Below are 27,239 nucleotides of genomic sequence, written 5' to 3'. Positions count from 1 at the left end.
TAATAATAAGTGGGATTCTGTGGAAGTAAAACTGAACGTTTTTATTAAATTAGGACCATAGAGGCGCCATGATGAATGTTTTGTGGTGAATATAATGTTGGCTGTTGGTGCGGTATTTGTGTGATTTCTTTACCGTGATGTTTTGGACCGGGACGCGGAGCTGAAATGAGCGAGGCGTGTTGTTCACGAGTCGCTGTGCTGCATTCACATTCTGTAAATCTGATTTATGAGATCTGATCTAATCTGCAGCAGTCATCATCACACCGCGCCGACCTGCTAATCACCGCGTTGCTCCTGACAACACATTGGGAACATATTGGTGAACATCTCACCTCTGATGGACAGCGATCTGAAGCTGCAGCACCCATCTCCCCCCTCCCCCACCTGCTGCTGCTTCACTGAAAATCCAATTCACACATGCAGCCGCAGCCAGGCGGCCGTCCTGGCAGCGCCGCACAGAAAACTGTCAGACTGGAGGAGAAAAGTGTCGACGGTTCTCCTGCCAAGTGGCTCCGTGTGTCGGAACGCCGCTCCTCTTCCTCTGAACAGATTACTGTAGCAAACAGATTTCTGTTCTGGTTCGGTTTCTGCTGACGGCGCTGAAATGGTTTCTGGTTAATACGGTAAAAAGCGCTGATCAGTACCAGCGATTTAAAATGAAATAATACTGAAAAAATCAGGTTCCACATTCACAGAGAAGTTAAATCCAACCCATAAGTGATGAATATCCACCTAACTGGTCTAATTCTGACCTTTTCACCCTGAAAAAGTCTGATCTGTCCCACTTCCCATGTAGAACTAAATAATATCCTGTCATGTTGCGATTTATCCAACTTTTACATCATTGACTTGAGACATACGTCATAATGCACCAGCAGAAATAAAGTAAACCAGAAGTAAATGTGACTGTAAAAAAGGCAGGAAATGATGAAAGCAGTCTGAGTCAGTGAACGCATCTCATCTCATCCTCTCAGCTTTGACTCCACATCCAGACAGGTTTTCCTCCTGACGCTGCACTCAACGCTCTTCTTCTGCGCGCCGCTTTGGGCCGCAAACTGTCCACCCTGAAGTCTGATTGCGGTTGAATTTAATTAGTAGAATGAACATCACAGGGAAAAAAACTTATTTAGATCCGTTAAATCCCTTCATTATTCTAATGCAGCGCTCTCTTCAATAATATGTAAAACGTTTACAGGGTTTCAATACTTTGTCAGCGGACTGCAGGATTATGTTTTAAAGTAGATTCTTGAATGTTTGTCACGTTTTCTGCTCACTAATTAAAGTTCTTTTTTTTTTTTTTTTTGCTAAGGACGGGATGTGAGACTAACGAGCGTTAATCGGGCCGATAGCAGGAATTGGATCTGATGCTCTGTGTGTTTCTGGCTGCTGGAACATTTTGTTTTAACGCTGCTAATTACTGAAACCCGATGCTGTGTAAAGCTCGTCCTGGCAGCAGCTCGCTGGTTCTGTATGTCACTGGACCCGTTCAGAGGCGGACCGGGTCAGGATGGAAAACAAAAACCGACAAGTAAAAAGTGAAGACAGCAAACAACTCGATGAGCTTCAGCTGCTGCACAAAGTGTCTGCAAACATCCCGGCGATGAGTTACTGTCGTCATGTTGGGTTTAAGCAGCGGCCCGGTCCGATGGCGGCGCTGAGGTCCAGTTAATCAGTCACGGTCCTCTGCTGCTCCGAGCCGCAGAACAAATCCTCCGTTTGGCAGCGCAGAGGCTTCCTGCTCCTCTCGGCCTCACATTTCTATAGAGCTGTAATCAGACTCTAACCGCGGCTCTTCCTCCGGAGTTCATCTATAAAACATAGAACAGCCGCCGAGCAGGAGGGTCACTGATAGAGATTAAATATTTACTGAACACACCCAGCGGCTGATCTCTGATTTTTGATCTCATTATCCTGCAGGTGTGACTTTACACCTTTAAACCTTCACTACATCATGACACAATAACAAATAATCTGAACGTGAGGAAATTTATGGATCAATTCCTCATATTTTCGAGAAAAACATTGGATATTCTCTGATGTCAAAAGTTGAAAATATGCAAGAAAAATAATAATTTTTCAGGATTAAAGGCATAAATTTACTAAATTACCGCAAAGTTTTTCTGAGAGTCGGATGTTGGTAGCTCTGTTGTCTTGTAGCTGGAAGGTCCTGGGTTCAAATCCCAGCCTGGGGTCTTTCTGTTCTCCCTGTTCATGCATTGGTTCTCTCCTGGTACTCCAACTTCCTCCCATGTTCAACAATCAGTTTAGAGCTGCAGGGATGAGCTGGTTTAGACGATTAATGGATGCACGTTCTCTGACAGTAAAAGTCAGAAGTTTACATGAAAAAACATCTTATTTGTCAAGAAGTCTCAAAGTGGTAGATTTACTTTGTTTCCACCAGACAACAGTGCTAACCACTTTAAATCCTAGTTTTAAAACTAACTAAACCCCAAATCAACTGTTTTTCTGCATATAAAAATTTAAATTGGTCCTTAAGGGTTCTATCTTTATGTTTCTAAGTAAATTGTGACATTTTCATGTAAAGTTGTTTACATTAATACTTTGTCCCAAAATTGTCTCAGGGCTGCCCCCTTTGGGTTGAAAGCAGGTAGTGCAGCTGAATTTTCCTGTTACCGTTGACGTCACACGTCGGTTCAGGTAGAAAACCTTCTCACTCAGTTAGCTACACTTTAATAAGAGTGATGGTGGACCTCCTTTCATTTCCAAACCACAGCTGCTTTTTCACAAACAGGAAAACTTTAAAACTTTCCTGCAACTGACAGAGTAGTGCTGCAGCAGCAACAGGTGTGGGAGGGGCAATGCTGTGCTACTTTATGTGGAAACTCCAGTCACTCTCACTCTCTGTTGCCTTAACGGGAGTTTAAACCTCAGGAACTATGAATGTGGAAACCAACGAAGAAGAAGTGTAACCATTGCTCTGAGAGGCTTTCTGTCTGACTTCATGTCCAGTGCAAAGCTGCTGCAGATGCTGCAGATGCTGCAGCTGCGTCTGCATGCAGCCATGGAGGATGAAGTTGCTCCTCCTGGATTTTCCTTTCGCAGGCGGCCATTTTCCCCTGAGGCCCGGAGCGCTGCATTACGGTGTGCCACTGTGTCGTTGTGACTCCCGGGACGCCGTCAGCGCTGATTTAATTTCTGAGGCCCTCCTCCTCCTCTGAAGGCCTGCTCTCCTCCCACGGCGACAGAAATGAAAAGCCTCTAAGCTGCGGCAGCTGTGGCGGCATCCGTGATGTTTTGGAAAAGATCAGCGGCGGTTGGCCATAAAGGGCATCAGCATGGAGACCGCCGGTGCGCTCATTAGGGGAAATGCCAGTGATGTGAATGTTTTTAACAAGGCCTCATTAAAGGCGCTAAGCCAGGAAGAGGCTTGTCAACAGCTGCATGGAAAATAATTAGCAAGGGTTAATAATAGTAATTATTATGCTGCTGCTTTCAATTCAAACCAGGCTGGCGTAGCGGCACAGAATATAACGGCTTATGTTTGTTTGGTGACGTCATTTTCAAAGTTAAAACACAACTGATTGTTTTTTTATTTTGATGAATATAGAATCTATATGCAAATCATGAATAACTCAGTTTCTATAACATTATTAAATAACTACATATATATCAAGACCGAAATGATAGAAAACAAGGGAATAAACATAAAAAACACCAAATAGAGTTCAAATGAAAAAATATACAAAAATTTTTTAAAAAGTCTTAAATTTGTGTATCTAAACGTAGAAACTGGAAGTGTTTTAAATCCATTAAAATGTAAGTTGGCCTTAAATATGTTTTAAGTTTTGTTGTGACTTTTTAGCCTCATTTAGTTTATTTTTTTCGCTGGACTTTTCTGTCAGGCTAACATTTCAGTCGCACTCACACATCTTCGTTCTGTTTGATTGAGGCTACCCCTAATTAGCTGCTAATATAGCATCGCTAGCTAGCTAGCTTTTTGTAATTGCAAATTTATCAACCGTTGGCTCACTTCTGTTACCAACCCATATCTTAGCTCTACTACTTTATAAAATATGCAGTTTCATTTTGTACATTTCTGTCATCATATAAGTCTTAAATTTAATTCATAATGGTCTTAAAAAGGTCTTAAAAATCCTTAAATTTGAGTTGGTGAAAGCTGCAGAACTCCTGCTGAACCACATATTGTCATTTCTGGGGTTTTCTCCCTGTAAAGTGATTTGTTGCTGATCAGGAATCCTCTCCTTCAGAGTTTTACCGACTTCTGATTCCTTCATCTTCAACAGTCAGGGTTTTTTTTGTCAATGCAGAGAAAAAATTTCACATATTTTCTGTTCAGCTTGTTGAATATGAATTAAACCAAATGAATATTAAATGCAATTAAATATATAATTTAGATATTTTTAATAATTGATGGGTAAAAAATTTATTATAATGGGATTTTTTGACTTTGTCAGTCAAAAGTCTGGAATTTCTGATACAAACGCAACAAAGTGGAACCAATCAGATGTTCAGAATTACAGGCTGACCAATCAGAATCCAAGGATGTTCAACCAATAACCTCTGGACTGAAATATTCAAATTTAAATAGGAAATGATGTCATATGTAACAGCAATAGGGTTAATTACACTAATGGAAGGTCATTAATTAAAAACAGACGATATGAATGTGTCTGATGTGAACTGAAGATTTCTAGTTTGTTTAGTTTGTGCAGTGAAAACAGCAGACTCTGTTATTAATCTGGTATTTGGGGCCTGCCATGCAAAGCAATGGCAGGAACCTATTACTCTACACCCAACAAGCGTCTCTTTATTATTATTGGGGCCTGCCATGCAAAGCAATGGCAGGAACCTATTACTATTGTCGGAGAGAAGCGTCTCTTTAATATTATTATTATAGAACTTTATTTTTCTTCCGTAACCGTTAATGCGGCTCATACCGCTGGGTGCACACCTACAAATGAGGTATCAAAACGTGCAGAAAATTCACGCCATTGGAGCTATTATTTTTGGTGGGATTTGGGCTTAACGTGGCGACATAATTCGCAAAAAACTACGAAAAAAACCCCATTATAACTCAATGGGAAAAATCCTAGAAATACCCTATTTTTGAGGATTTGCTGTGTCGTCACAAATTCACCTAGAAATGCCATTCAAATTTCATTTTGTAGATACGTCTGTGATCTCTTCGAAAGTGAAGACGGCTCGTCGATACCAGTTACGGTTTGTCCACAATTTGCCTCTAAGCGACCCAAAGTTTCTCATTTTTCTTCAAATTAGAGTGACAGCCCATCTCGGTTCATATCTGGGCACAACATTTCTTTCTCTCATCACTGTAAATGCTCTGAGTGAGGTACAGATATGAATCTCGGGACTATCGCAGAAGACACATTGAACTGTCATACGCTCGAAACGCTTTTCGAATATGTATTACGGTTTCCGAACAAGAAGGATTTGTTTCCAATGCTTTCTTTCAGTAAAGTGTGTTTGCTCAAACACACTTGTGTGTTTGAGAGCTCACAGCTCAGAGCTCACACCTGCTGAGACCATTATTTGCCATAGCAACGGAACTCAAGAGGCTATTGGCTGCTGATTTGGACTACGAATACGCATCGCTGTAGTTCTATCTATCCTCAGTTGAAACAGATCAGTACTGAGAACTGGCCTTTAGAACTACTGCTGCTATGGGCTGTATATAACTGATTTAACTCAGTAACTGTTACACATGGGATTAGTTTGGAACTTTAAAATGGAGCATAATAATAATTTCAAAATAAAAGCCTTGAATAGTTTTACATCAGGTAATTGCTGTTTTTGGCTTTATTTGACGTTTTCATCCAGAGCACTGTTACACATGGGATTACTTTGGAACTTTAAAATGGAGAATAATAATAATTTCAAAATAAAAGCCTTGAATATTTTTACATCAGGTAATTGCTTTTTTTGGCCGTATATGACTTTTTCATCCAAAGCAATGTTACACATGGGATTAGTTTGGAACTTTAAAATGGAGAATAATAATTTCAAAATAAAAGCCTTGAATATTTTTACATCAGGTAATTGCTGTTTTTGGCTTTATTTGACGTTTTCATCCAAAGCACTGTTACACATGGGATTAGTTTGGCCCTTTGAAATGAAGCATACTGAAAATTTCAAAATAAAAGCCTTGAATATTTTTACATGACGTAATTGCTCTTTTTGGCTTTATTTGACTTTTTCATCCAAAGCACTCTTACACGTGGTATTAGTTCAGAACTTTAAAATGAAGCATACTGAAAATTTCAAAATAAAAGCCTTGAATACTTTTACATCAGCTACTTGTGTTTTGAGCATTATATAACTATTTTAACCCAAGGACTATTACGCTTGGGATTAGTTTGGCCCTTTGAAATGAAGTTTAACAAAAATTCCAAAATAAAAGCCTCGACAACATTTTAAATCGTACCGAACGGTGCACGTCCGCCTCGCTTAACGTTCTTGCGGTTCTCCGCGTGCCACTGATCACGTCGCGGCGTTCTTTGGCGTCGACGCCGATTTGTGGCGCGACGACGCCGGGCCCATGCCCGACGGGCGCGCCTTGGCAGGCCCCGGCTAAATTTCTTCCGAAATTTTCTAGTTGGGGCCTGCCATGCAAAGCAATGGCAGGAACCTATTACTATTGTCGGAGAGAAGCGTCTCTTTAATATTATTGGGGCCTGCCATGCAAAGCAATGGCAGGAACCTATTACTATTGTCGGAGAGAAGCGTCTCTTTATTTATTTTTCTTCCGTAACCGTTAATGCGGCTCATACCGCTGGGTGCACACCTACAAATGAGGTATCAAAACGTGCAGAAAATTCACGCCATGATTGCTATTACTTTTGGTGGGATTTGGGCTTAACGTGGCGACATAATTCGCAAAAAACTACGAAAAAAATCCCATTATAAGTCAATGGGAAAAATCCTAGAAATACCCTATTTTTGAGGATTTGCTGTGTCGTCACAAATTCACCTAGAAATGCCATTCAAATTTCATTTTGTAGATACGTCTGTGATCTCTTCGAAAGTGAAGACGGCTCGTCGATACCAGTTACGGTTTGTCCACAATTTGCCTCTAAGCGACCCAAAGTTTCTCATTTTTGGTCATATTAGAGTGACAGCCGACCTCGGATCAGATATGGGCACAACATTTCTTTCTCTCATCGCTGTAAATGCTCTGAGTGAGGTACAGATATGAATCTCGGGACTATCGCAGAAGACACATTGAACTGTCATACGCTCGAAACGCTTTTCGAATATGTATTACGGTTCCCGAACAAGAAGGATTTGTTTCCAATGCTTTTTTTCAGTAAAGTGTGTTTGCTCAAACACACTTGTGTGTTTGAGAGCTCACAGCTCAGAGCTCACACCTGCTGAGACCATTATTTGCCATAGCAACGGAACTCAAGAGGCTATTGGCTGCTGGTTAGGACTACGAATACGCATCACTGTAGTTCTATCTATCCTCAGTTGAAACAGATCAGGACTGAGAACTGGCCTTTAGAACTACTGCTGCTATGGGCTGTATATAACTGATTTAACTCAGTAACTGTTACACATGGGATTAGTTTGGAACTTTAAAATGGAGCATAATAATAATTTCAAAATAAAAGCCTTGAATAATTTTACATCAGGTAATTGCTGTTTTTGGCTTTATTTGACGTTTTCATCCAAAGCAATGTTACACATGGGATTACTTTGGAACTTTAAAATGGAGAATAATAATTTCAAAATAAAAGCCTTGAATATTTTCACATCAGGTAATTGCTTTTTTTGGCCGTATATGACTTTTTCATCCAAAGCAATGTTACACATGGGATTAGTTTGGAACTTTAAAATGGAGAATAATAATTTCAAAATAAAAGCCTTGAATATTTTTACATCAGGTAATTGCTGTTTTTGGCTTTATTTGACGTTTTCATCCAAATCACTGTTACACATGGGATTACTTTGGAACTTTAAAATGGAGAATAATAATAATTTCAAAATAAAAGCCTTGAATATTTTTACATCAGGTCATTGCTTTTTTGGCCGTATATGACTTTTTCATCCAAAGCAATGTTACACATGGGATTAGTTTGGAACTTTAAAATGGAGAATAATAATAATTTCAAAATAAAAGCCTTGAATATTTTTACATCAGGTAATTGCTGTTTTTGGCTTTATATGACTTTTTCATCCAAAGCACTGTTACACATGGGATTAGTTTGGAACTTTAAAATGGAGCATAATAATAATTTCAAAATAAAAGCCTTGAATATTTTTACATCAGGTAATTGCTCTTTTTGGCTTTATTTGACTTTTTCATCCAAAGCACTGTTACACGTGGTATTAGTTTGGCCCTCTGAAATGAAGCATACTGAAAATTTCAAAATAAAAGCCTTGAATAATTTTACATGACGTAATTGCTCTTTTTGGCTTTATTTGACTTTTTCATCCAAAGCACTGTTACACGTGGTATTAGTTCGGCCCTTTGAAATGAAGCTTAACAAAAATTTCAAAATAAAAGCCTTGAATATTTTTACATCAGCTACTTGTGTTTTGAGCATTATATAACTATTTTAACCCAAGGACTATTACGCATGGGATTAGTTTGGCCCTTTGAAATGAAGCATACTGAAACTTCCAAAATAAAAGCCTCGACAACATTTTAAATCGTACCGAACGGTGCACGTCCGCCTCGCTCAACGTTCTTGCGGTTCTCCGCGTGCCACTGATCACGTCGCGGCGTTCTTTGGCGTCGACGCCGATTTGTGGCGCGACGACGCCGGGCCCATGCCCGACGGGCGCGCCTTGGCAGGCCCCGGCTAAATTTCTTCCGAAATTTTCTAGTAGTTCTTTATTTTTCTTCCGTAACCGTTAATGCGGCTCATACCGCTGGGTGCACACCTACAAATGAGGTATCAAAACGTGCAGAAAATTCACGCCATTGTTGCTATTACTTTTGGTGGGATTTGGGCTTAACGTGGCGACATAATTCGCAAAAAACTACGAAAAAAACCCCATTATAAGTCAATGGGAAAAATCCTGGAAATACCCTATTTTTGAGGATTTTCTGTGTCGTCACTAATTCACGTAGAAATGCCATTCAAATTTCATTTTGTAGATACGTCTGTGATCTCTTCGAAAGTGAAGACGGCTCGTCGATAACAGTTACGGTTTGTCCACAATTTGCCTCTAAGCGACCCAAAGTTTCTCATTTTTCCTAAAGTTAGAGTGCTTCTCTCGCTGATTAGAGTGAGAGATGAAGACAACTTTTTCAACCCAAATCATTTTTGAAATCGCCATCACGCCCACAAATATCGCACGATTAGTATCAAAATCGGTCCTGACATTGATACGCCTGTCTGCTCCGGTAAAATCTTTTCGAAATTTATCTAGATCGTACGGTTTTCTGTCACGGTGCTTCAGAGCAAAGTCATGCGACAGGATTTTCTGAGGCTGTCTGAGGCTCTCTCCCATGTATTTGAATAGAATTTCAGATCTGGGCACAACATTTCTTTCTCTCATCGCTGTAAATGTTCTGAGTGAGGTACAGATATGAATCTCGGGACTATCGCAGAAGACACATTGACCTGTCATACGCTTCAAACGCTTTTCGAATATGTATTACGGTTCCCGACCAGGAAGGATTTGTTTCCAATGCTTTTTGTCAGTAAAACGTGTTTGCTCAAACACACAATTGTGTGTTTGACAGCTCAGAGCTCAGAGCTCACACCCTGCTGAGACCATTATTTGCCATAGCAACGGATCTCAAGAGGCTATTGGCTGCTGGTTTGGACTACAGATACGCATCATTGTAGTTCTATCTATAGTGGAACCCTCAGTTGAAACAGATCAGGACTGAACTGGCCTTTAGAACTATTTGCTGCTATGGGCTGTATATAACTGATTTAACTCAGGAACTGTTACACATGGTATTAGTTTGGAACTTTAAAATTAAGCATAATAATAATTTCAAAATAAAAGCCTTGAATATTTTTAGATCAGGTAATTGCTGTTTTTGGCTTTATTTGACTTTTTCATCCAAAGCACTGTTACACATGGTATTAGTTTGGCCCTTTGAAATGAAGCTTAACAAAAATTTCAAAATAAAAGCTTTGAATATTTTTACATCATGTAATTGCTCTTTTTGGCTTTATATGACTTTTTCATCCAAAGCACTGTTACACATGGGATTAGTTCGGAACTTTAAAATGGAGCATAATAATAATTTCAAAATAAAAGCCTTGAATATTTTTACATCAGGTAATTGCGCTTTTTGGCTTTATGTGACTTTTTTATCCAAAGCACTGTTACACAATGGAATAGTTTGGCCCTCTGAAATGAAGCATACTGAAAATTTCAAAATAAAAGCCTTGAATATTTTTACGTCATGTAATTGCTCTTTTTGGCCGTATATGACTTTTTCATCCAAAGCACTGTTACACATGGGATTTGTTAGGAACTTTAAAATGGAGCATAATAATAATTTCAAAATAAAAGCCTTGAATATTTTTACGTCATGTAATTGCTCTTTTTGGCCGTATATGACTTTTTCATCCAAAGCACTGTTACACATGGGATTTGTTAGGAACTTTAAAATGGAGCATAATAATAATTTCAAAATAAAAGCCTTGAATATTTTACATCAGGTAATTGCGCTTTTTGGCTTTATGTGACTTTTTCATCCAAAGCACTGTTACACATGGGATTAGTTCGGAACTTTAAAATGGAGCATAATAATAATTTCAAAATAAAAGCCTTGCATATTTTTACATCAGGTAATTGCGCTTTTTGGCTTTATGTGACTTTTTTATCCAAAGCACTGTTACACATGGGATTCGTTCAGAACTTTAAAATGGAGCATACTGAAAATTTCAAAATAAAAGCCTTGAGAATTCTTACATGAGATTATTGCTGTTTTGAGCACTATATAACTGATTTTATCCAATGACTGTTATTCATGGTATTAGTTTGGCCCTTTGAAATGAAGCATAGTGAAAATTTCAAAATAAAAGCCTTGAATATTTTTTAAATGAAGTAATTGCTCATTTTGGCTTTATTTGACTTTTTCATCCAAAGCACTGTTACACATGGTATTAGTTTGGCCCTTTTGAAATGAAGCATAATGAAAATTCCAAAATAAAAGCCTTGAATATTTTTACATCAGCTACTTGTGTTTTGAGCATTATATAACTATTTTAACCCAAGGACTATTACGCATGGGATTAGTTTGGCCCTTTGAAATGAAGCATACTGAAACTTCCAAAATAAAAGCCTTGACAACATTTTAAATCGTACCGAATGGTGAACGTCCACCTTACTAACGTTCTTGTGGTTCTCTGCGTGCCATTGATCACGTTGCGCCGTCCTTTAGCGTCGATGCCGATTTGTAGCGTGACGACGCCGGGCCCAAATCCGGGCCCAAGCCCGACGGGCGCGCCTTGGCAGGCCCCGGCTAAATTTCTTCAGAAATTTTGTTTTTCTAGTTTCATATTTACTGCTGTGCTGCTGATCGGGTCTCAGTCGGTGTTTCTGGATGTTTGTGTCCAGCAGGTACATTTGTGTGCAGCGCTGCAACCAGCTGCGGGAAAAGCCGGTAATAAAATGTCAACCCGCGCTCCGTGGAGCATCATCATGCTGTTGAGAGCAGCAGAAATCAGAAAATCCCTCTTCATGCTCCATTTTTCCCACTCCAAATGTGCTCTTAGTGCGGCGGTTTGACTGCAGAGCTGCTCGCGCTCCGGTGGAGGACACAACTGTCTCTTTGAGGTTTTTATCTGGTGTGACACCATTCTGCCTCCAGTCCAAAAGCACTTTCTCCTTCCTGGAAAAAAACAGAAAATAAAATCAGAGAGCGCCAGCAGGGGAGCAACGAAACCCTGTTTGATCAACATCACTTTGATCTGATTCAGGCTAATCAGCCTCATGTAGGAAACACCCAGCTGGAATCTCACCGTTAGCAGATTGATTTTGATGGAATAAATAAAATCCTGATCTCATATTCAAGGTGATTAAACTCAGACAATAACTTGTTTATGATGTTGTAGCTGTTTATCTAACCGACTTGATCCCACTTTGCTTGTGAGTCGAAACAGACGAGGACAAAAGATGTTCAAAAGTGAAAAAAAAAATGATTTAGTGTCAAAAAATAGTTAACAAAACGATAAGGGTTAATAGAGGAGCCATGTTGGATGACTTCCTGGAGGCGGAGCTTCAGAAAGAGCAGGAGCTTTTAAAGAGGCAGAGGCCCAATTTCAATTAAATTATCATTTTAATTATTACATTACATAGTGAAATTTATTTTAAGTCATATTTGTTATATAGCATTTTTATAACTGAAGGTGACATAGTTCCTTGATTGTGTTATGAAATGGCACTTTGTGTCTGGAAAACACATTAATAAATTGTGAAGCCATTAGAAAATATGTCTAAATAAAATATCTTATGTATAATATTATCTGTAACTAAAAATGTAAACTATGAAACAATAATTAAAGGTGCTGGTGGTTGGAGCATCCACCACAGTTTTCACCCAATTCACAACTCAATTCGCTTTGCACTAATTGATAAAAGTTATTTTTACTTTTCTGGCATTAAATAACTATTTCAGCTCATTGGAGCAGAAAGAAATAACAGATCTGTGGGTCCAGTTTTGCAGCCCCATCAGAACCCTGTGAGCTCAGTGATTGGTCCAAACGTTTCCTCCTGGGTTTCTGCGCTTCATGTAGAAAAATAAAAACAATCTTCCTATAGAAACAGAAACAAACGGAGGGCAGATGCTCTGGACCTGTTCAGACTCGTCCCTGACTAGGAACAGTTGTTCCTCAGGGTGGGGCGTTTAGGTGCTGCAGGTCATCTGAGCACCACTGTGTGAAGCTCCAGCTCACCTGCTCCAAGGTTTGCATCATGTGAAGCTGCGGCAGGCAGGAAGTCCCTCCTGTTGCACGCCGTTGCATCATCTGGCCTCCCTCTGAAGGCTGCTCCTCACTGAGCGCTCAGATAAAAGCCCTCCGTCATGTTTCAGAGCAGGCAGGCGTGCGGCCTTGCTTTTCTGACTCACTCTGTGTTTTATTTAAATGTGACACACATTTCCTTCAGAGGAATCTGACGGTCACATCTCATTTATTTACACAAGAAAACAAATTTCACATCCTGATTCAGCGACATATTGTTCCATTTCTGCTGCTGTTAGATTCATTTCCATTACTCTCAGTCAACAAGAAGGTTTAACTCTTAACACACATTAAACAAATCATAAATCATCATTAGTTGGACGCTCATGTAACCAGTGACCTGCTTGTTCTTCCGGCTGCTTCCTGATGTCGGATCTGCTTTCAGACCGCGTTCCCGTCGCGGCTCGGCTGGCCGCTGGCGTTTCATCATCACCTGTTGGCCAAACGGACACAAGTTCAGGTCTACAACTGCATTCCTGGTTCTAGAACTGGAATCTCTCTCTCCACCTGAAGCCAACTGTTGAGCCACAGAACCGGCCCGAGGTTCTGCTCCTGCTCCCAGAACAGAATCACATCATGAGCCTCTGAATAATTCAGATTTGGCTGCAGGAAGTCGGACAGATGAGTCGTTGTGAAGTAAAAACCAGAGCTGACAGTTAGCAGGACGTCAGAGTGATGAGTCCTGTCCAGCGTCTCTGACAGCTGCTTCACTTCTGCATCACTAACAGAAAGTCTGACGGACTTTCTGTTAGCTCTTTCTGCTACTGAATAAATACAGAAGATTCAGCAGCTACGAAACAACCTAACTGAACTCTAAAGCGATTCATCTGGAAGGGGAACAAATCAGATTTTCTGGGTCGAAAAGATTGGAATGGCTGTGAAAATGTGGATTCAGGTCGGATTTCCCAGCTATGTGAACGTAGCTTCACATCCTCTGGTCACTTTCAAGGACTGCGTTGCTTCTCTGCTGTTGCTATGAATTTGAAAAATGGCGTCGATTATTTTCTGCTTGCTCTGCTAATATCTCTGACCACATGGCCAATCAGAGAGCAGCAACAGAAACACTGAGAGCTAAAACAAATGAATGAATTACCTGAGCCTAGTGGCTGAATGTCGATGAGTGGCTGAATGTCGATGAGTGGCTGAATGTCGATGAGTGGCTGAATGTCGATGAGTGGCTGAATGTCGATGAGTGGCTGAATGTCGATGAGTGGCTGAATACCGATGAGTGGCTGAATGTCGATGAGTGGCTGAATGTCGATGAGTGGCTGAATGTCGATGAGTGGCTGAATGTTGATGAGTGGCTGAATGTTGATGAGTGGCTGAATGTCGATGAGTGGCTGAATGTCGATGAGTGGCTGAATGCCGATGAGTGGCTGAATGTCGATGAGTGGCTGAATACCGATGAGTGGCTGAATGTCGATGAGTGGCTGAATGTCGATGAGTGGCTGAATGGGACGGGTGGCTCTAGAAGTCGAGTCCAGGTGTTTGGCGCTCCGTCCGGTAGGATGATGACACTGCAGAAGCGTTTTAACGTGACTTCCTGTGTTCCAGGTGGCGGCGCAGGCCGTGCTCTTCATGTGCATGAACACCGCTGGGATCTTCATCAGCTACCTGTCCGACCGGGCCCAGCGCCAGGCCTTCCTCGAGACGCGGCGCTGCATCGAAGCTCGTCTCAGACTCGAGACTGAGAACCAGAGACAGGTCAGTGTGTGGAGGCTTCGACTGAAACCTGCTGAAAACATGAAATAAATCAGTCCTGAACATCCAGAACCAGAACCAGACCCAGCATGAAGGACTGAAACTCCCAATGAGAAGAGGAGCAGAACAGAGGAACCTGCAGGGAAAAGCTTTTCCCACACAGAGCAGAACATTCAGTCTGTTGCAGCAGTTTGGTTTTAAGCTTAATGTTTATTTTTCGATTATTAATAAGTGGTTGATGTGGTAAGAGGAGAAAACTATAAATATATCGCTGCACTTTACTGTATGGCTAGCTCCATGGCTAGCTCCATGGCTAGCTCACTGTAACTGTCTCTTACTCTGCAGCTGTGGAGTCACAATGTCTGGGATCATGAGCGCCCCCTGCCATGAGGCCAGAGAACTGCCTGCCTCACCTCGAATCTCACCTGGGAGTTGAGCCTCCCAGGTGAGCCTCAACTCGCTGCTGCCTCACCAGCTGCGCTTCCGAGCATTTAAATGGGAAAATGCGAAAATCAGCGATTTTGAAGAAAAAATCATCAGAATTAGTTAAGCTAAATGAAAAACAGGCACTTTAGAGTACAAACCACAGGGTGAAAATAGCGAGATAAATTATTTTATCATTATATATTATTTTTCCATGATGACAGGTGAGGTTCTGCCTCACCTGTCTCCCCTGACCGCACGTTACTGGAGTGCGGCGCTTTCTGAAGAGCAAAGTGTCAAAGATTGGATGTGCCTCCAAAATGGTTTTTAATGGGACTGTATTTATCCCCGTCTGACTGGAAGAAACGGTGAACACTGGCCTCCGTATTACTGGACATGTTTCTACTTCCTGTTGTTGTGTGTGAGGTTCGGTTTGGGCGTTAAAAGAAGCAAAGCGGATGGAGTGTTTCAGCGACAGGACGGAGAGACTTCCAGGAGAAAAACATGAACGCATCATCGATACGAAGCTGTCAGGGACAGTTAGCATCTGACCAATAACAACACACACACACACACACACACACACGCAAACAGGCTGAGTCACATCAGCAAACACACACACACGGCTGATAGTGAGCTTTGTTTACACCGCGGCTGTGAGGCGGCGGCGCAGAAAGCTTTTAGCGGCCTCATGTTTCCTGGAAGGCCGGGCTGTGATGAGTCGGGGCGCCGCCTGCAGCACAACACCTCCACACGGACCAATCAGAGCCCAGCATCCCTGACTGCCAGCGGCGTGTTTTCAGGCCAGATCTGAGGACTAACTGAGCTCCTCTTTGTTTTTCTCCTTCTTTGTTTTTCTGGCGCTGTGGGAGATTACTGAGCTGCAGGAGGAGGAAACGCAGCGGCGTTACTGGATCATCTGCTGAATCAGCTTCCTGTCAGCTCTGTCATGGCTACACATTCAGTTTATCAGCAGAGTTTTACTTTTTATCTCCATGTCACGCTTAGAGTGAAAACTTACGGTAATAAAAAAATGCAGACAAGAGAGAGAGAAGGAGAAGTCAATAAGCTGGGCAGCCATGAAGAGAGCAGGTTGACTTCTGCTACTGCTTACAGGTTGCTATGGCAACAGACCTCCATCCATCCATTTCAAAGGTTGTGGGTTCGACTCCAGCTTCCTCCTGCTACATATCGTTTAAGCATTTGAATTTATTGTAGATTTTATCTTATATATTTTTTTGAGGAGTCAAAGCAGCATCATTCTGTGGGATTTTACTTACCTGAGAATGGCCTAACCAAAGCTCTGATCTGAACCCGATTGGTCGTTTTTCACTGGATCTGCACCAGGCTGGTACAGCAGTGGCAGCATCATGCTGTGGATTCCCAGTTTTAGTTTTATTCAGAGCAAACAGGTTTTGATTTTTATTTTGATGCAACTTAACGATGAGTGGCTAAATGCTTACTTGTTTAAGCAGATATTAGTGAGGATGTAAGATTTATATTTGAGCCTAAAGTCACGATAAATTAAACTTGTGCACATAATCCCTGTTTATAATAATCATCATCATCATCATCTTCATTCCACCCTCATTTAATAACAAAGTTTGGTTTAAAACTCAAAGTCTGGTTTAAAGCTCAGCCTGTCTGAGGCTGCTCTCCCCCAGCAGCCAGGCGTCCAGGAGGTCAGCGACCTGCTGGAGTAAATGCTGCCATGATTTGTTTTTGTTTATAGAAATAGATTTAGATTCTGCAGCAGCACAGCTCCTCCATCTGTGTGAAATAAAAACCTTTAAATTAAAGTGCCAGGGAATCAGCGGGTCCAGAGAAATAAGAAACGCAAATAAAATTTAAATGAGACTGGAAAACGCACCGAGAGTGAATAATGCAGCGCCGGGCCGTAGACTTGATCAGAGACGATATCTATGATTTATTCCATCATAGTCAAAGTTTATGGAAAGCCATATTCAGACCTCTGGTTCACCGCAGGAGCTACCAATATAACCTCTGCTGAGTCAGAGCAATATCTTATAGAAAAAAGAAATAAATCTGTAGATTTTAAGCTGAATGATGAAACCAATGAGCTCAGTCCTGATCGATGGTTTTCAGTACGAGAAAACGAGTAACTGGTGTAATCAAATCACGATGTCCAGACACAGCAGAAATAAATTTGCTTAATGAAAAAATATGTATTTTGCAAAACTGCAGTAGAGACTTTTTTTTGCATCAAACGAGTCACATGATCATCAGCCAGATGTTACTACTGGTGGAAACATCAAAGAAGACGACAGGAAGTGGTGGGATGATGGTTTGTTTTTGATTTTTCAGAACTCACAGCTTCTCAGTTCAGAAAATGTTGCTTCATTCCAACATGTTGAATCCAAAGCTCTAAAATAAAATGGCCAACTACAGTTTCCCCAAACCACAGCATACGTAGACGCTCCCAAGGAGGCGGGGCTTGTCACTCCAACGCCTGAATAAGACGCCAACGTCTCCTCTGATGGGCTGACACATGAGCGCCACCATGACTGAAATAAACTGTTTATGTCTGTTACTGCCATGATTTTTAATGATTTATTGCGTGAACAAACTTATTCACCTGTGATTTTAATCCAATTTCTTATTTAATGGAAACAACAATTTCGGAATTGTGTTTGCAGAATAAACTTAAAAATTTGCTCTCATTTCTAATGGAAACGCAGCTACTGTTATGAAGACATAAAGAGACAACATAACCTTCAGGATCTTAAAGTTTTTAATATGAAACATTTATTTCTCTGCTTTGAATCCTCAGCAGACGTGCCGGATGTTTTGTGCTGCACTTCCTGCACAGCGGGAGGGAAATGTGTGCTGTCAGAGATCTGCTGCAGGCCTTCATCCCTCAGCTAAAATCAAGCTGCGCTAATGATCATCTGAGCTAATCTGACACTGAGTCCGCTGGCTCTCGGCTGTCCAAACCGAGTTCAGCGTCGACTCGAGCAGACACGCCATTAAGGCTCCACACTGCAAGAAGTGACCAGCTGGGAAAGTCCAGTCCTCTACTGGCGAAACCCCAGCAGCGTTCCTGCAGCGGGTTCAGCGGGACCTCGCTCAGTTTTCATGTGGAAACCTACAAATTTACCAAAACTCTCATCAAAAAGGATCCAGATCTTCACTGCAAAAACACAAAAACTCACCAAGTAGTTTTGATTTCTAATCAAATATCTTCTTATACTTCAAATAAGACAAAACTGACTTACAAGAAACTTTTCAGCAAAAAAATAAGATCCTGTTTTAAGTCAATAATTCATTCTAGTTCCTCTGGCAGATTATTCAATGTACAACATCTTTCCCATGTTGTAAGTGAAATAATATAGTTTTTAAAATATTCTTCTAAAGTTTAGTTAGCTTTTCATTTGTGTCTGGAGTCTGCATTTCATTAGCCTGGAATGAAAATAAACGTTACCCTTTCCTTTAACCCAGACGTTGGCGGTTCTGATAAACCAGAATAATAATGTAGATATTTGGTAAACCTGGCGGCGCTGAACGTCTCCGGTGGGTTGGCTTCAGGAGGAATCAGTCAAATCCTCATTTCTTGCAGTGAAGCTCGGCCGGCCCCGAGGCGTTGGGTTGTGATTCAGCAGCCGAGGCGTTATTAACGCTCCGCTGGAATATCTGACGGTCTGAACCTTCGTCTGAGGATCCTTCACTGTTTTCAGCTCCACACCTGCTCTTCCGCTGATGGTTGAACATTCGGGCCTTTGTCTTTACAGCAAACAGATTTTTAACTGAATTACTCGTTTAAAGGATAAAATTAGGAAAATGTTGCTTTTGGGAACAACAGGAGCATTGTTAATTCTTTCTTTAAGGTCGTTTCTGTAACTTTTTTGGATTTGTAAAATTTTCCAGTAAAATACAGAATATTATTTAAAATAAATCTGAATGGACAACATGCAGGATAATATTTTAATGATGGGAAAAGTAAGTCATCCTGCAGTTTATGGAACCACCTTGTTTTCTGTTTGACATCATGTGATAAAATACATTCCCCTCTTCCTCAACCAGGTTGAGGTCTGGACTTTGACTGGACCGTTGCAACTCCTTCTTTCTTTCAGCCTGTGTTGTAGATTTGCTGCTGAGTTTGGGGTCGTTGTCCCGGTGATGACCCGGTTTGGTTCAGGCTTCACCCGTCCCAACCAATCCAGACCCGTTCAGACGTTTTTCTACTGTCCTGCTGTGAACTTTACCATCCAGCTGGCTGAGACTTTTGCTTTCTTAGTGTTAAACATCCATTCTTTGGGAGATTGACACTAATGTATCCAGGTCCCTCTTGAAAATGAGATCTAGATCTCAACGGGGTTTACCTGGTTAAATAAAGGTATATATATATATGTATTTCATTTGCTAATAATCTTTCTTATGACTGACTTATAAATATAAATGAATTTACAATGTTTCTTTTACTAAGCACAGACATAAATGTAATGAATTACACATTTATTTGATAACTCTGCACAAGAACAGCACAATTAAATACGCCAGTAGCTTCACAAGCTGATCAAATGTGTAAAAACAACTTTAATTTGTTCAGTCGATGTAATTAGGAGTAAAGAAATAATAATAAAGAAACTGAAGATGATTAAAACTGACTGCTTTGGTCAAAAATGTGAAAATAAACAGCAGCAAACCTTTCAAATGCCTCAGAAAGTCAATTTAAATAAAAATAAAGCTCAGACCACAAAACATAGAATTAGACTGAATAGATCAGTCACATTGTCACTGATCTAGAATCTTTTTCAATATCGGCACCAATACAGTTATTAATATCTGTGTCTTTATTAAGTTCCAGGAAGTTTGAAGGCTTCCTGAGAAATTTCAGCAAAGTCGTGAAAAACTCGTTTGTTGGATGTTGAGAGAAGTAAAGTAGCTCAGAGTTTCTTCTCTAGTAGAAAATATTCTAGATTGAAAAAATATTCCTACTTCCAGGCTAATTCCTACTCAATGAAATAAAGCTGATTGGACAGAATAAGAAACATCTTCAGTTTGTGTCGTGTGTTAAGAGTCGGGGGAAATGTGATGATCATCTTCTTCTTCTTCTAAATTTCTCTTTTTTAAGTGACAGAAGCAGAGAAGCGCTCTGAAATGGAAGCAGCGTCTGGAGATGAGTTATAAAACCAGTTTATTAGGGACTAATCTGTCCCAACGCTGCAGCAGAATATTAAAGGAAGGAATCATTCTGGCTGTAAAAGCGAAGCCGGCCCATTTGGATCTTTATATTTCACATATATTGAGTATTTTAGGAGAGCGGTGGCTTGGATTTGATGCAGATCTCCTGAGAGATGCTCCCACACTAAATCTGTTCCTGGATCTGCACAGCGGCGCTGCCTTGTTTAGACCAATAAAAGCAAATCTTGTTTTCCTGCTTTTTATTTTTTCTCTGCAGGCCTTGAGGCTTTTTTTAGGATGCTGCTTCCGGCCCCAGGCTGCCACTTAATGTCGTTTATTTGTTTTTACAGGCTTCATGTCTGCCATGCTGTCCTGTTTCTTGTTTTTGTGTCGCGTCAGGACAAAAGCAAAGCTTGTTTTTTGACGTTGTCTTAACTTGATGGTCGGTTAGGAAGAAATATGCAGAAACTATCAAGATAAATTTAGCAGATGGTTGCTGGGAAGGCAGCAGCCTGGGCAGAGGAACCAGCTCACAGTTACTGGGTTTGGACTACACGCTTCTCGGAACTCGACTTTTCATTTGTTCGTCCATTTAAATTCATTTTCATATCTGCATAAAAGGCGCTGAGATTTCAGTATTTTATTCTGTAATATCTATTACTTTACATGACAGTCAGTTTCTCTTGCTCCATTAATCACCTGAATCTGATGCTTTCCGTGTATCTTGGCACATAATCATCAGTTTGATTAAATGTTTCTTTCTAATCAACAAAGATTCATAATTATACATACTAGCTCAGATCTGGTTGGATGTCCATAAAGTAGTTGGACCTGAACTTGTTTAGCCAAGAAGATTGTTGATTGGTTCCAGCACCCAGTTCAGTCCACTTCGATCTGACTCCAGTCCGTCTTTCTAGAAAGTCCGGTTCGTTTGTTCAGGTGTGAATGCTAACCAAACTCTGGGCGTACAAACATCGGTCTGGGTTCGTTCAAAGTGAACTCTGGTTCGGTTTTAATGCCTCTGTGAATGCCAAGCGTACCGGAGACTACAGCGCGGGGCATTCTGGGTAAATCCAACCAAAACAAAAGAGCTAGCCTTGTGCTAGCAGGAGAATTAGCTCGTGGTTTTTAGCCAAAGACAAAACAGAAAAGACTTTTTCAACTGTTCTGGTTTATTTTCAAACTTATTGATCAATTTCTTGCTTTTACGAACCAAAGAAAGTTTGACGCTCTGTAACTTTGTGGCTGGAGGAACCACGTTACCGACCCGAACCGCAGTCAGGTTCGGCTCATTACGCCTCTTTTCCTGCCTCTCTCCAGGAACGTCTGGTGTTGTCTGTGCTGCCACGTTTTGTAGTTTTGGAAATGATCAACGACATGACAAATGTAGAGGACGAACACCTGCAGCATCAGTTCCACAGGATTTACATCCACCGCTACGAGAATGTCAGGTGAGCCGCTTCCGGTTCCGGTACGGATTCATGATTCCTCATCAGATCAGCGTCTTTTACTGAGACACATTTCCTTTCAGTTTGATGATCCTCACAGTCAGAGAAACACAGCTTAGAGTATAATCAGTATTTCTATCTAACCTGGATCTGAAAGTGACATTTCCGTATTTTATTCAGCATTCTTTTCGCAGACGTTAAAGGATTCACGAACCTCTCCACCACGCTGTCCGCCCAGGAGCTGGTACGAATGTTGAATGAACTCTTTGCACGTTTCGACCGTCTGGCTCACGTAAGTACACAAACCAGGAAAATATTAGGAGATTTTGGGTAAAGGTAACATAATCTGTTGAAAACTGAGATTATTCTCAGAGTTTTTTGTTTCTTTTTTAAGTTTCGCATGTATCCCTTTCCCTCTGTGTTTGGGTTCAGTGGTCATGTTTTTGCATAAAGGATCTGATTTTCTTCCCAGGAGCATCACTGTCTGCGAATCAAGATCCTGGGAGACTGTTACTACTGCGTGTCTGGTCTACCTGAGCCCAGACCGGACCACGCCCACTGCTGCGTGGAGATGGGACTGAGCATGCTCAAAACCATCAGGTGAGACGTACCTGAGATCAGCGGCTCCCTCACTGCGTTCAGCCGGACTGGTTCTGGATTCACTGTTTATGATGTGATGGAGGGTTTAGGATGGAGCGAATAAAAGAGAGAGATTACCTGAAGGACAAAATACTAACCAGCCAAGGGTTTGAAGGATTTCCTGAATGTTGATCCAATTTCTGCTTTTCTGGAAAAACTAGATTTTGTTCAAATGCCTTACTACATGCTGAGTCTTCAAAGTCTTCAGTTTAAGAGAAAAATCCTTTAACCGTGAAAAGCTTGTTTAACTGTATGGCACAGCAGCTGATTTGGATTTAAACCTGGACTTTAACTAAGTCGTTTCAAAGCCTTGATTTTTGTTTTACATGAACCATTTGGTTAAAATCCAGAGCGAATATGATTGAAGCGTTTAACCTGAACCTGACATTAAATTACTGCCATTTTTATAAAGACTTCCTAAAGTAAACAAATCATTCATCTAATAATCTACATTAAACAGAAACTTTTCAATCAAAGCTCATTTGTTATTGTTGCTATGCTTTCATTTCTTTCATTTAAATAATTTTCTTAAAATAGGAAAAAAAATATTTTCCATTTCTGTCTCACTTCAGCTAAGACCGTGAATGTCCTGAAAGTTGCAGCTGCATTGCTGGAAAAATAGATTATTTAAAATATTTACTGAGACAAATTAACGGTTAAAAATGAGCCGCTTTGGGGCGCGAATAGAAAATAAACGGCTAATTTAAATTTAAATGTGCAGCAAAGGGACAAACTGAGCCAAATTCAGCTGAAAACACAATAAAACAGGAACTTGTCCCTGAAATGCTCCAAACAAATATTAACACTGGTGAAAACAAACTCTACTTTACATGCAAATATTTCTGCATAATTCATGCAAATAATTGTGAGGCATTTATAAGCAAAGTGTTTTAACCTCGACTGGTCTGGCTCTGAGCTGCTGGTTAATGATACGCCACAGATTATAATAACCACCTTCCTGTTGTCTGGAAAAAACACGTTTGGAAAAAACACGTGCGCCTTTCAGCCGCTCGGCGCGCACACACACACACACACACACGCACACACACGCACACACACACACACACACACACACACACACACACACACACACACACACACACCCATGGCCTTCTGCACATTTCCATGTAAACGGGTGGAATGAGAGTGTTGGTTTCAGATTGTTAAGCTTTTGCAGATTGTTCAGATTTTAACTTGCACTGGGAGTTAAAAGTTTTAATTGTCAATTAAATTAATTGCATTTTTCAGCAAACTATACGTCAACAAAATAAGCAACATTTTCAATTCAAAAACCATTTTTGCTGCTAAATTAATTAATAAATAGACTTATAAGCTCAACATCAAAGTAATGTTTTTAATCTTGTTTTTAATGCATCATGTAGGCCATTAAACCATCTGATTGCAGAAAAGTGTTTTCTATCCTTCAGCTTTAAAGAGTGTCTCTGATTATTCATGGAGCTTCTTTAGAAATGTGGACGCTGACATTAGCGTTAGCTGCTACATGGTTAGCATTGAGATGCTATTTTAGGCTAACTCCTTTTAGCACAACAATAGTCTTTCCCAGCGACCAATCAGATCAGTTTAGAAGCAGAAATGAACCCCAGTGCTCAGAGAGGAGCAGCTTTGTTAGCAGATGTAACTTGTGCGTCAAATTTATGGGTGTACCAGAAACACATCAACACAAACGTTCCGGACGGAACATTTTCATGTAGAAAAAAAATTATTTATTCTGTAATATATTTGATGCAATAAATCTATGGAATTAAATTAATGAAAATGACCACCTTAAAGTCCCAGGACTACTTCAATTTCATTTTAAACTATATTCTGATGTCAGAAGCAGATTTAAACAGAACCTCTGGTTCTGATCTGAAGAGCTCCTCGATTTCAGTTTCAATCACTGAATTAGAGAATCGGGACATGCAGTGTTTCACTGCAGCTCGTCTTCATTAAAGGTGACCTTAGTTCCTTGAACAGGTGAGAGTAGGTCAATGGCCTATACAAAACCTGTTCATTACATTTTCTGCACAACATCATAATTTGATAATGAAATTTTAGAGCTGTTTTAGGGCCTCTGTCATTTTAAATCCAAAGAATCTGCTGCTGGCCACGCCCACCCAACTCAGCACTACACTGCCTGCAAACTGTTGCATAGTTATACAATTGTAAACCTTTGAAAAGCAGAAGTGGAGCCTCCTGCACAACCAATGCATTCTGCATCCAGAATGCAACAAGTGGTTTCTGGATGGTGAGTCAACAACAGACACCAGAAAACATAAACCTATTACCAAAAACCGGCTGATTGTTTTTTTAAGCCTTGGTGGGTTTTTAGAAAAAATCCAAATAAAAGTACAAAAATGTGAAAAATGTGTATTTTGCACATTTGTCCCCTTTAACAATTAATTTCTTTACTTTTGTTGCATTTCCTGTCTGCCTCTTGTTCCACCTGAAGGAAAGCTTTTTGTAATTTAGACGGTAGAAAAAACTCGACTTTTTGAAGTGAGTTTTGCTCGGCAGAGCTTTAGAAATCCTTCTGCCCTCTGGTAAGGAGAAGAACGCACGCAGCAGAAGTAACATCCCAGCATGCTTTTACTCCTCCAATCCTCAGAAAACGCTCGCCGACTCTGGACTCTGAGCTTTTGAGTCCGCTGACGACTCTAATTCAATAATCGTCTTTATTGCTGCTGGATGTCGACCTCTTGCTTCTCTTTCTGCGTGACATTGAGGGTGAAGAGGAGAACGTATATTGGCCGGGAAAAGAGGGATTAGTGCTGGATAAGCTGTGAGATTGGTGCGTTTTGTTGCTCCAGCAGCAGGATGAGTGAAGCCAGCGAGGACGGAGCTGATTGGTCGGCTTTGTGTCGCATCAATCACACCGTCTCCTCCTCTCCGTCCTCGCCTGCGTCATCTTTCCGTCAAACTGCAGATTGCTGCTGTTGATATCCTGCAGCTGCCATTAAGCACCTGTCTCACCTTCCCAGGATGCATTTCACCTGCCGCTGCAGCGATGAGGCGTGGGGTGAAGGCATCAGCCTTCAGTCCTGCTTTCATTCTCTTCACAGATAATAAACTATGAAATGAGATGCAAATTTGTGAACATTTTTCAGCCGTTTTATTTAAGAGCTGCAGATATGCGTGAAGTGTATTGTGTTTATTTCTGAACAGGCGGCGCTGTCGGCTTCACTCCCACCAAAGGTCACATTCATGTTTATTAATTTGCTGCATTAATGCACAAGGCTTATATATCTTACCATATTGCTTAAAATAACAGCATAATATTATGGAAACATTATTCACTTTAGGTCAATCATATCATTTATTTATACAATGTACAGTGTATAATCTATACAGTTTAAAATGGATTCATGACACAGCTGCATATCTGATCAAAAATACCAGCAGGTGTAGAAAAGCAGGAAAACTCTGCAGAAAGAGAAGAAAATATTAATTTTATACTTTTTAGTTGTATTCTGACTCATTCTGGGAAGTTCTTCAGCTGCGCTTTGCTTGGACTAGACCAACGTTCCTCTGCTTTTTTCAGTTTACACCCAGAAACATGTTTAATGTCTCTGTTGGATCCATTAGGTTGGATCAGAACCATAATTCTGCTGTTTCCTCTTTAAAATCTCAAAAAAACCTTTTCCTACTGTTATTTTTAATATTTAAAAAAATATAAATTAAAAGTCTTTATTGAGCTCAAATGTTTATTTAATCAATAATTCAGCAGCAAAAACGTTTTTTCATTTGAAGATTTGTGGATATGTGGTTCTGAATGTAGGACTCTGCAGGTGGGTGAAGACGTGAGACTGGAGAGTCGGACCATAATGAAACTTTTTCTCGTCCAGATACGTCCGATCTCGTACGAAACACGACATCGACATGCGGATCGGGATCCACTCCGGCTCGGTGCTGTGCGGCGTTCTGGGACTCAGGAAGTGGCAGTTTGACGTCTGGTCCTGGGACGTGGACATCGCCAACAAGCTGGAGTCCGGAGGCATCCCTGGGTGAGGGAGCAGCGTGTGTGTGGGTGTGTGTGTGTGTGTGTGTGTGTGTGTGTGTGTGGGGGGTGTTTATCCAACCCAAAATACAATAATAGGCAGTTTTACTGCCGCCATCGTCCGGCCTCTTCGACTTTCCTGTTTGGCCTAAAGAGAGAGAGAGGTTTTAGTTTCTGAACATCCTACAGCGTCTGCCACTGAGCCGGATCGTGACCTCTGACCTTTGCTCTTCAGTGAAATCTGTTGCATGAGATGAATGAAAGTAGAAGCAGCTCATCCAAGTGTTGGATGTGATGTTTTCGTCACATCCAACACTTCAGACGCCGGCTGTAACCGGCGAAGCGACACGGCGGACTTGACCTTTGGTTGCAGCAACATTCAGCCAGTGACCTGACACTGCTTCATTCACACCTGCACAGGTCACTGATTGGCTGCTTCATTCACACCTGCACAGGTCACTGATTGGCCGCTTCATTCACACCTGCACAGGTCACTGATTGGCTGCTTTGGGTGGAGACCCGTTAAAATCTGTCGTATTTCCTTAGTGTGATTTTAAACTATTGAAGAGTTTATTGTTTGCTCCCTGGTTATTCTGTACGGAATGCCAATAGTGCCAAATTACAACAAATAATAATACAAAAATATTTAAATGTGTCATTTATTTGTTTAATCTCAAAATAAATACAGAAATAATTTATTCAATATAGAATTATATACATGTTTTCATTTTAAAAACTAGTTGTAATTAGGTAATAATTTAATGAATTATTTTATGTTCCTGTGCTGAAGCACATCATGAATTCACTTAAATTGTTAACTTCACCCATGGAACTCAGTGGGCGGGGCTAAAGGGAGACTCTGACGTCTGATTGGCTGCTTCAAGTCAAGTCACTTTCTTACATATTTGCTACGACTTTGGGTCGATATTTTCACTGGAAGTATGGAAATAACTT

At 40.7% G+C, this 27,239-nt stretch overlaps 1 protein-coding gene across 2 annotated transcripts in view; it reads left to right on the top strand.

The window, feature by feature from the left end:
- adcy8 (adenylate cyclase 8) overlaps positions 1-27,239 on the top strand; it is an 83,749-nt gene that overhangs the window by 18,537 nt on the left and 37,973 nt on the right. For both annotated transcript variants that reach the window (XM_023335276.1, XM_023335277.1), the window contains exons 2-6: positions 14,490-14,639; positions 21,522-21,652; positions 21,830-21,941; positions 22,122-22,249; positions 26,134-26,292. In XM_023335276.1, coding sequence (XP_023191044.1) covers positions 14,490-14,639; positions 21,522-21,652; positions 21,830-21,941; positions 22,122-22,249; positions 26,134-26,292 — 680 coding nt within the window. The remainder of the gene's footprint in view (positions 1-14,489; positions 14,640-21,521; positions 21,653-21,829; positions 21,942-22,121; positions 22,250-26,133; positions 26,293-27,239) is intronic.

Source organism: Xiphophorus maculatus, chromosome 6 (genome assembly GCF_002775205.1).
Source record: "Xiphophorus maculatus strain JP 163 A chromosome 6, X_maculatus-5.0-male, whole genome shotgun sequence".
Lineage (NCBI taxonomy): Eukaryota > Metazoa > Chordata > Actinopteri > Cyprinodontiformes > Poeciliidae > Xiphophorus > Xiphophorus maculatus.
Note: the sequence above shows the minus strand (reverse complement) of the source record. Positions and strands in the feature narration are given on the sequence as shown.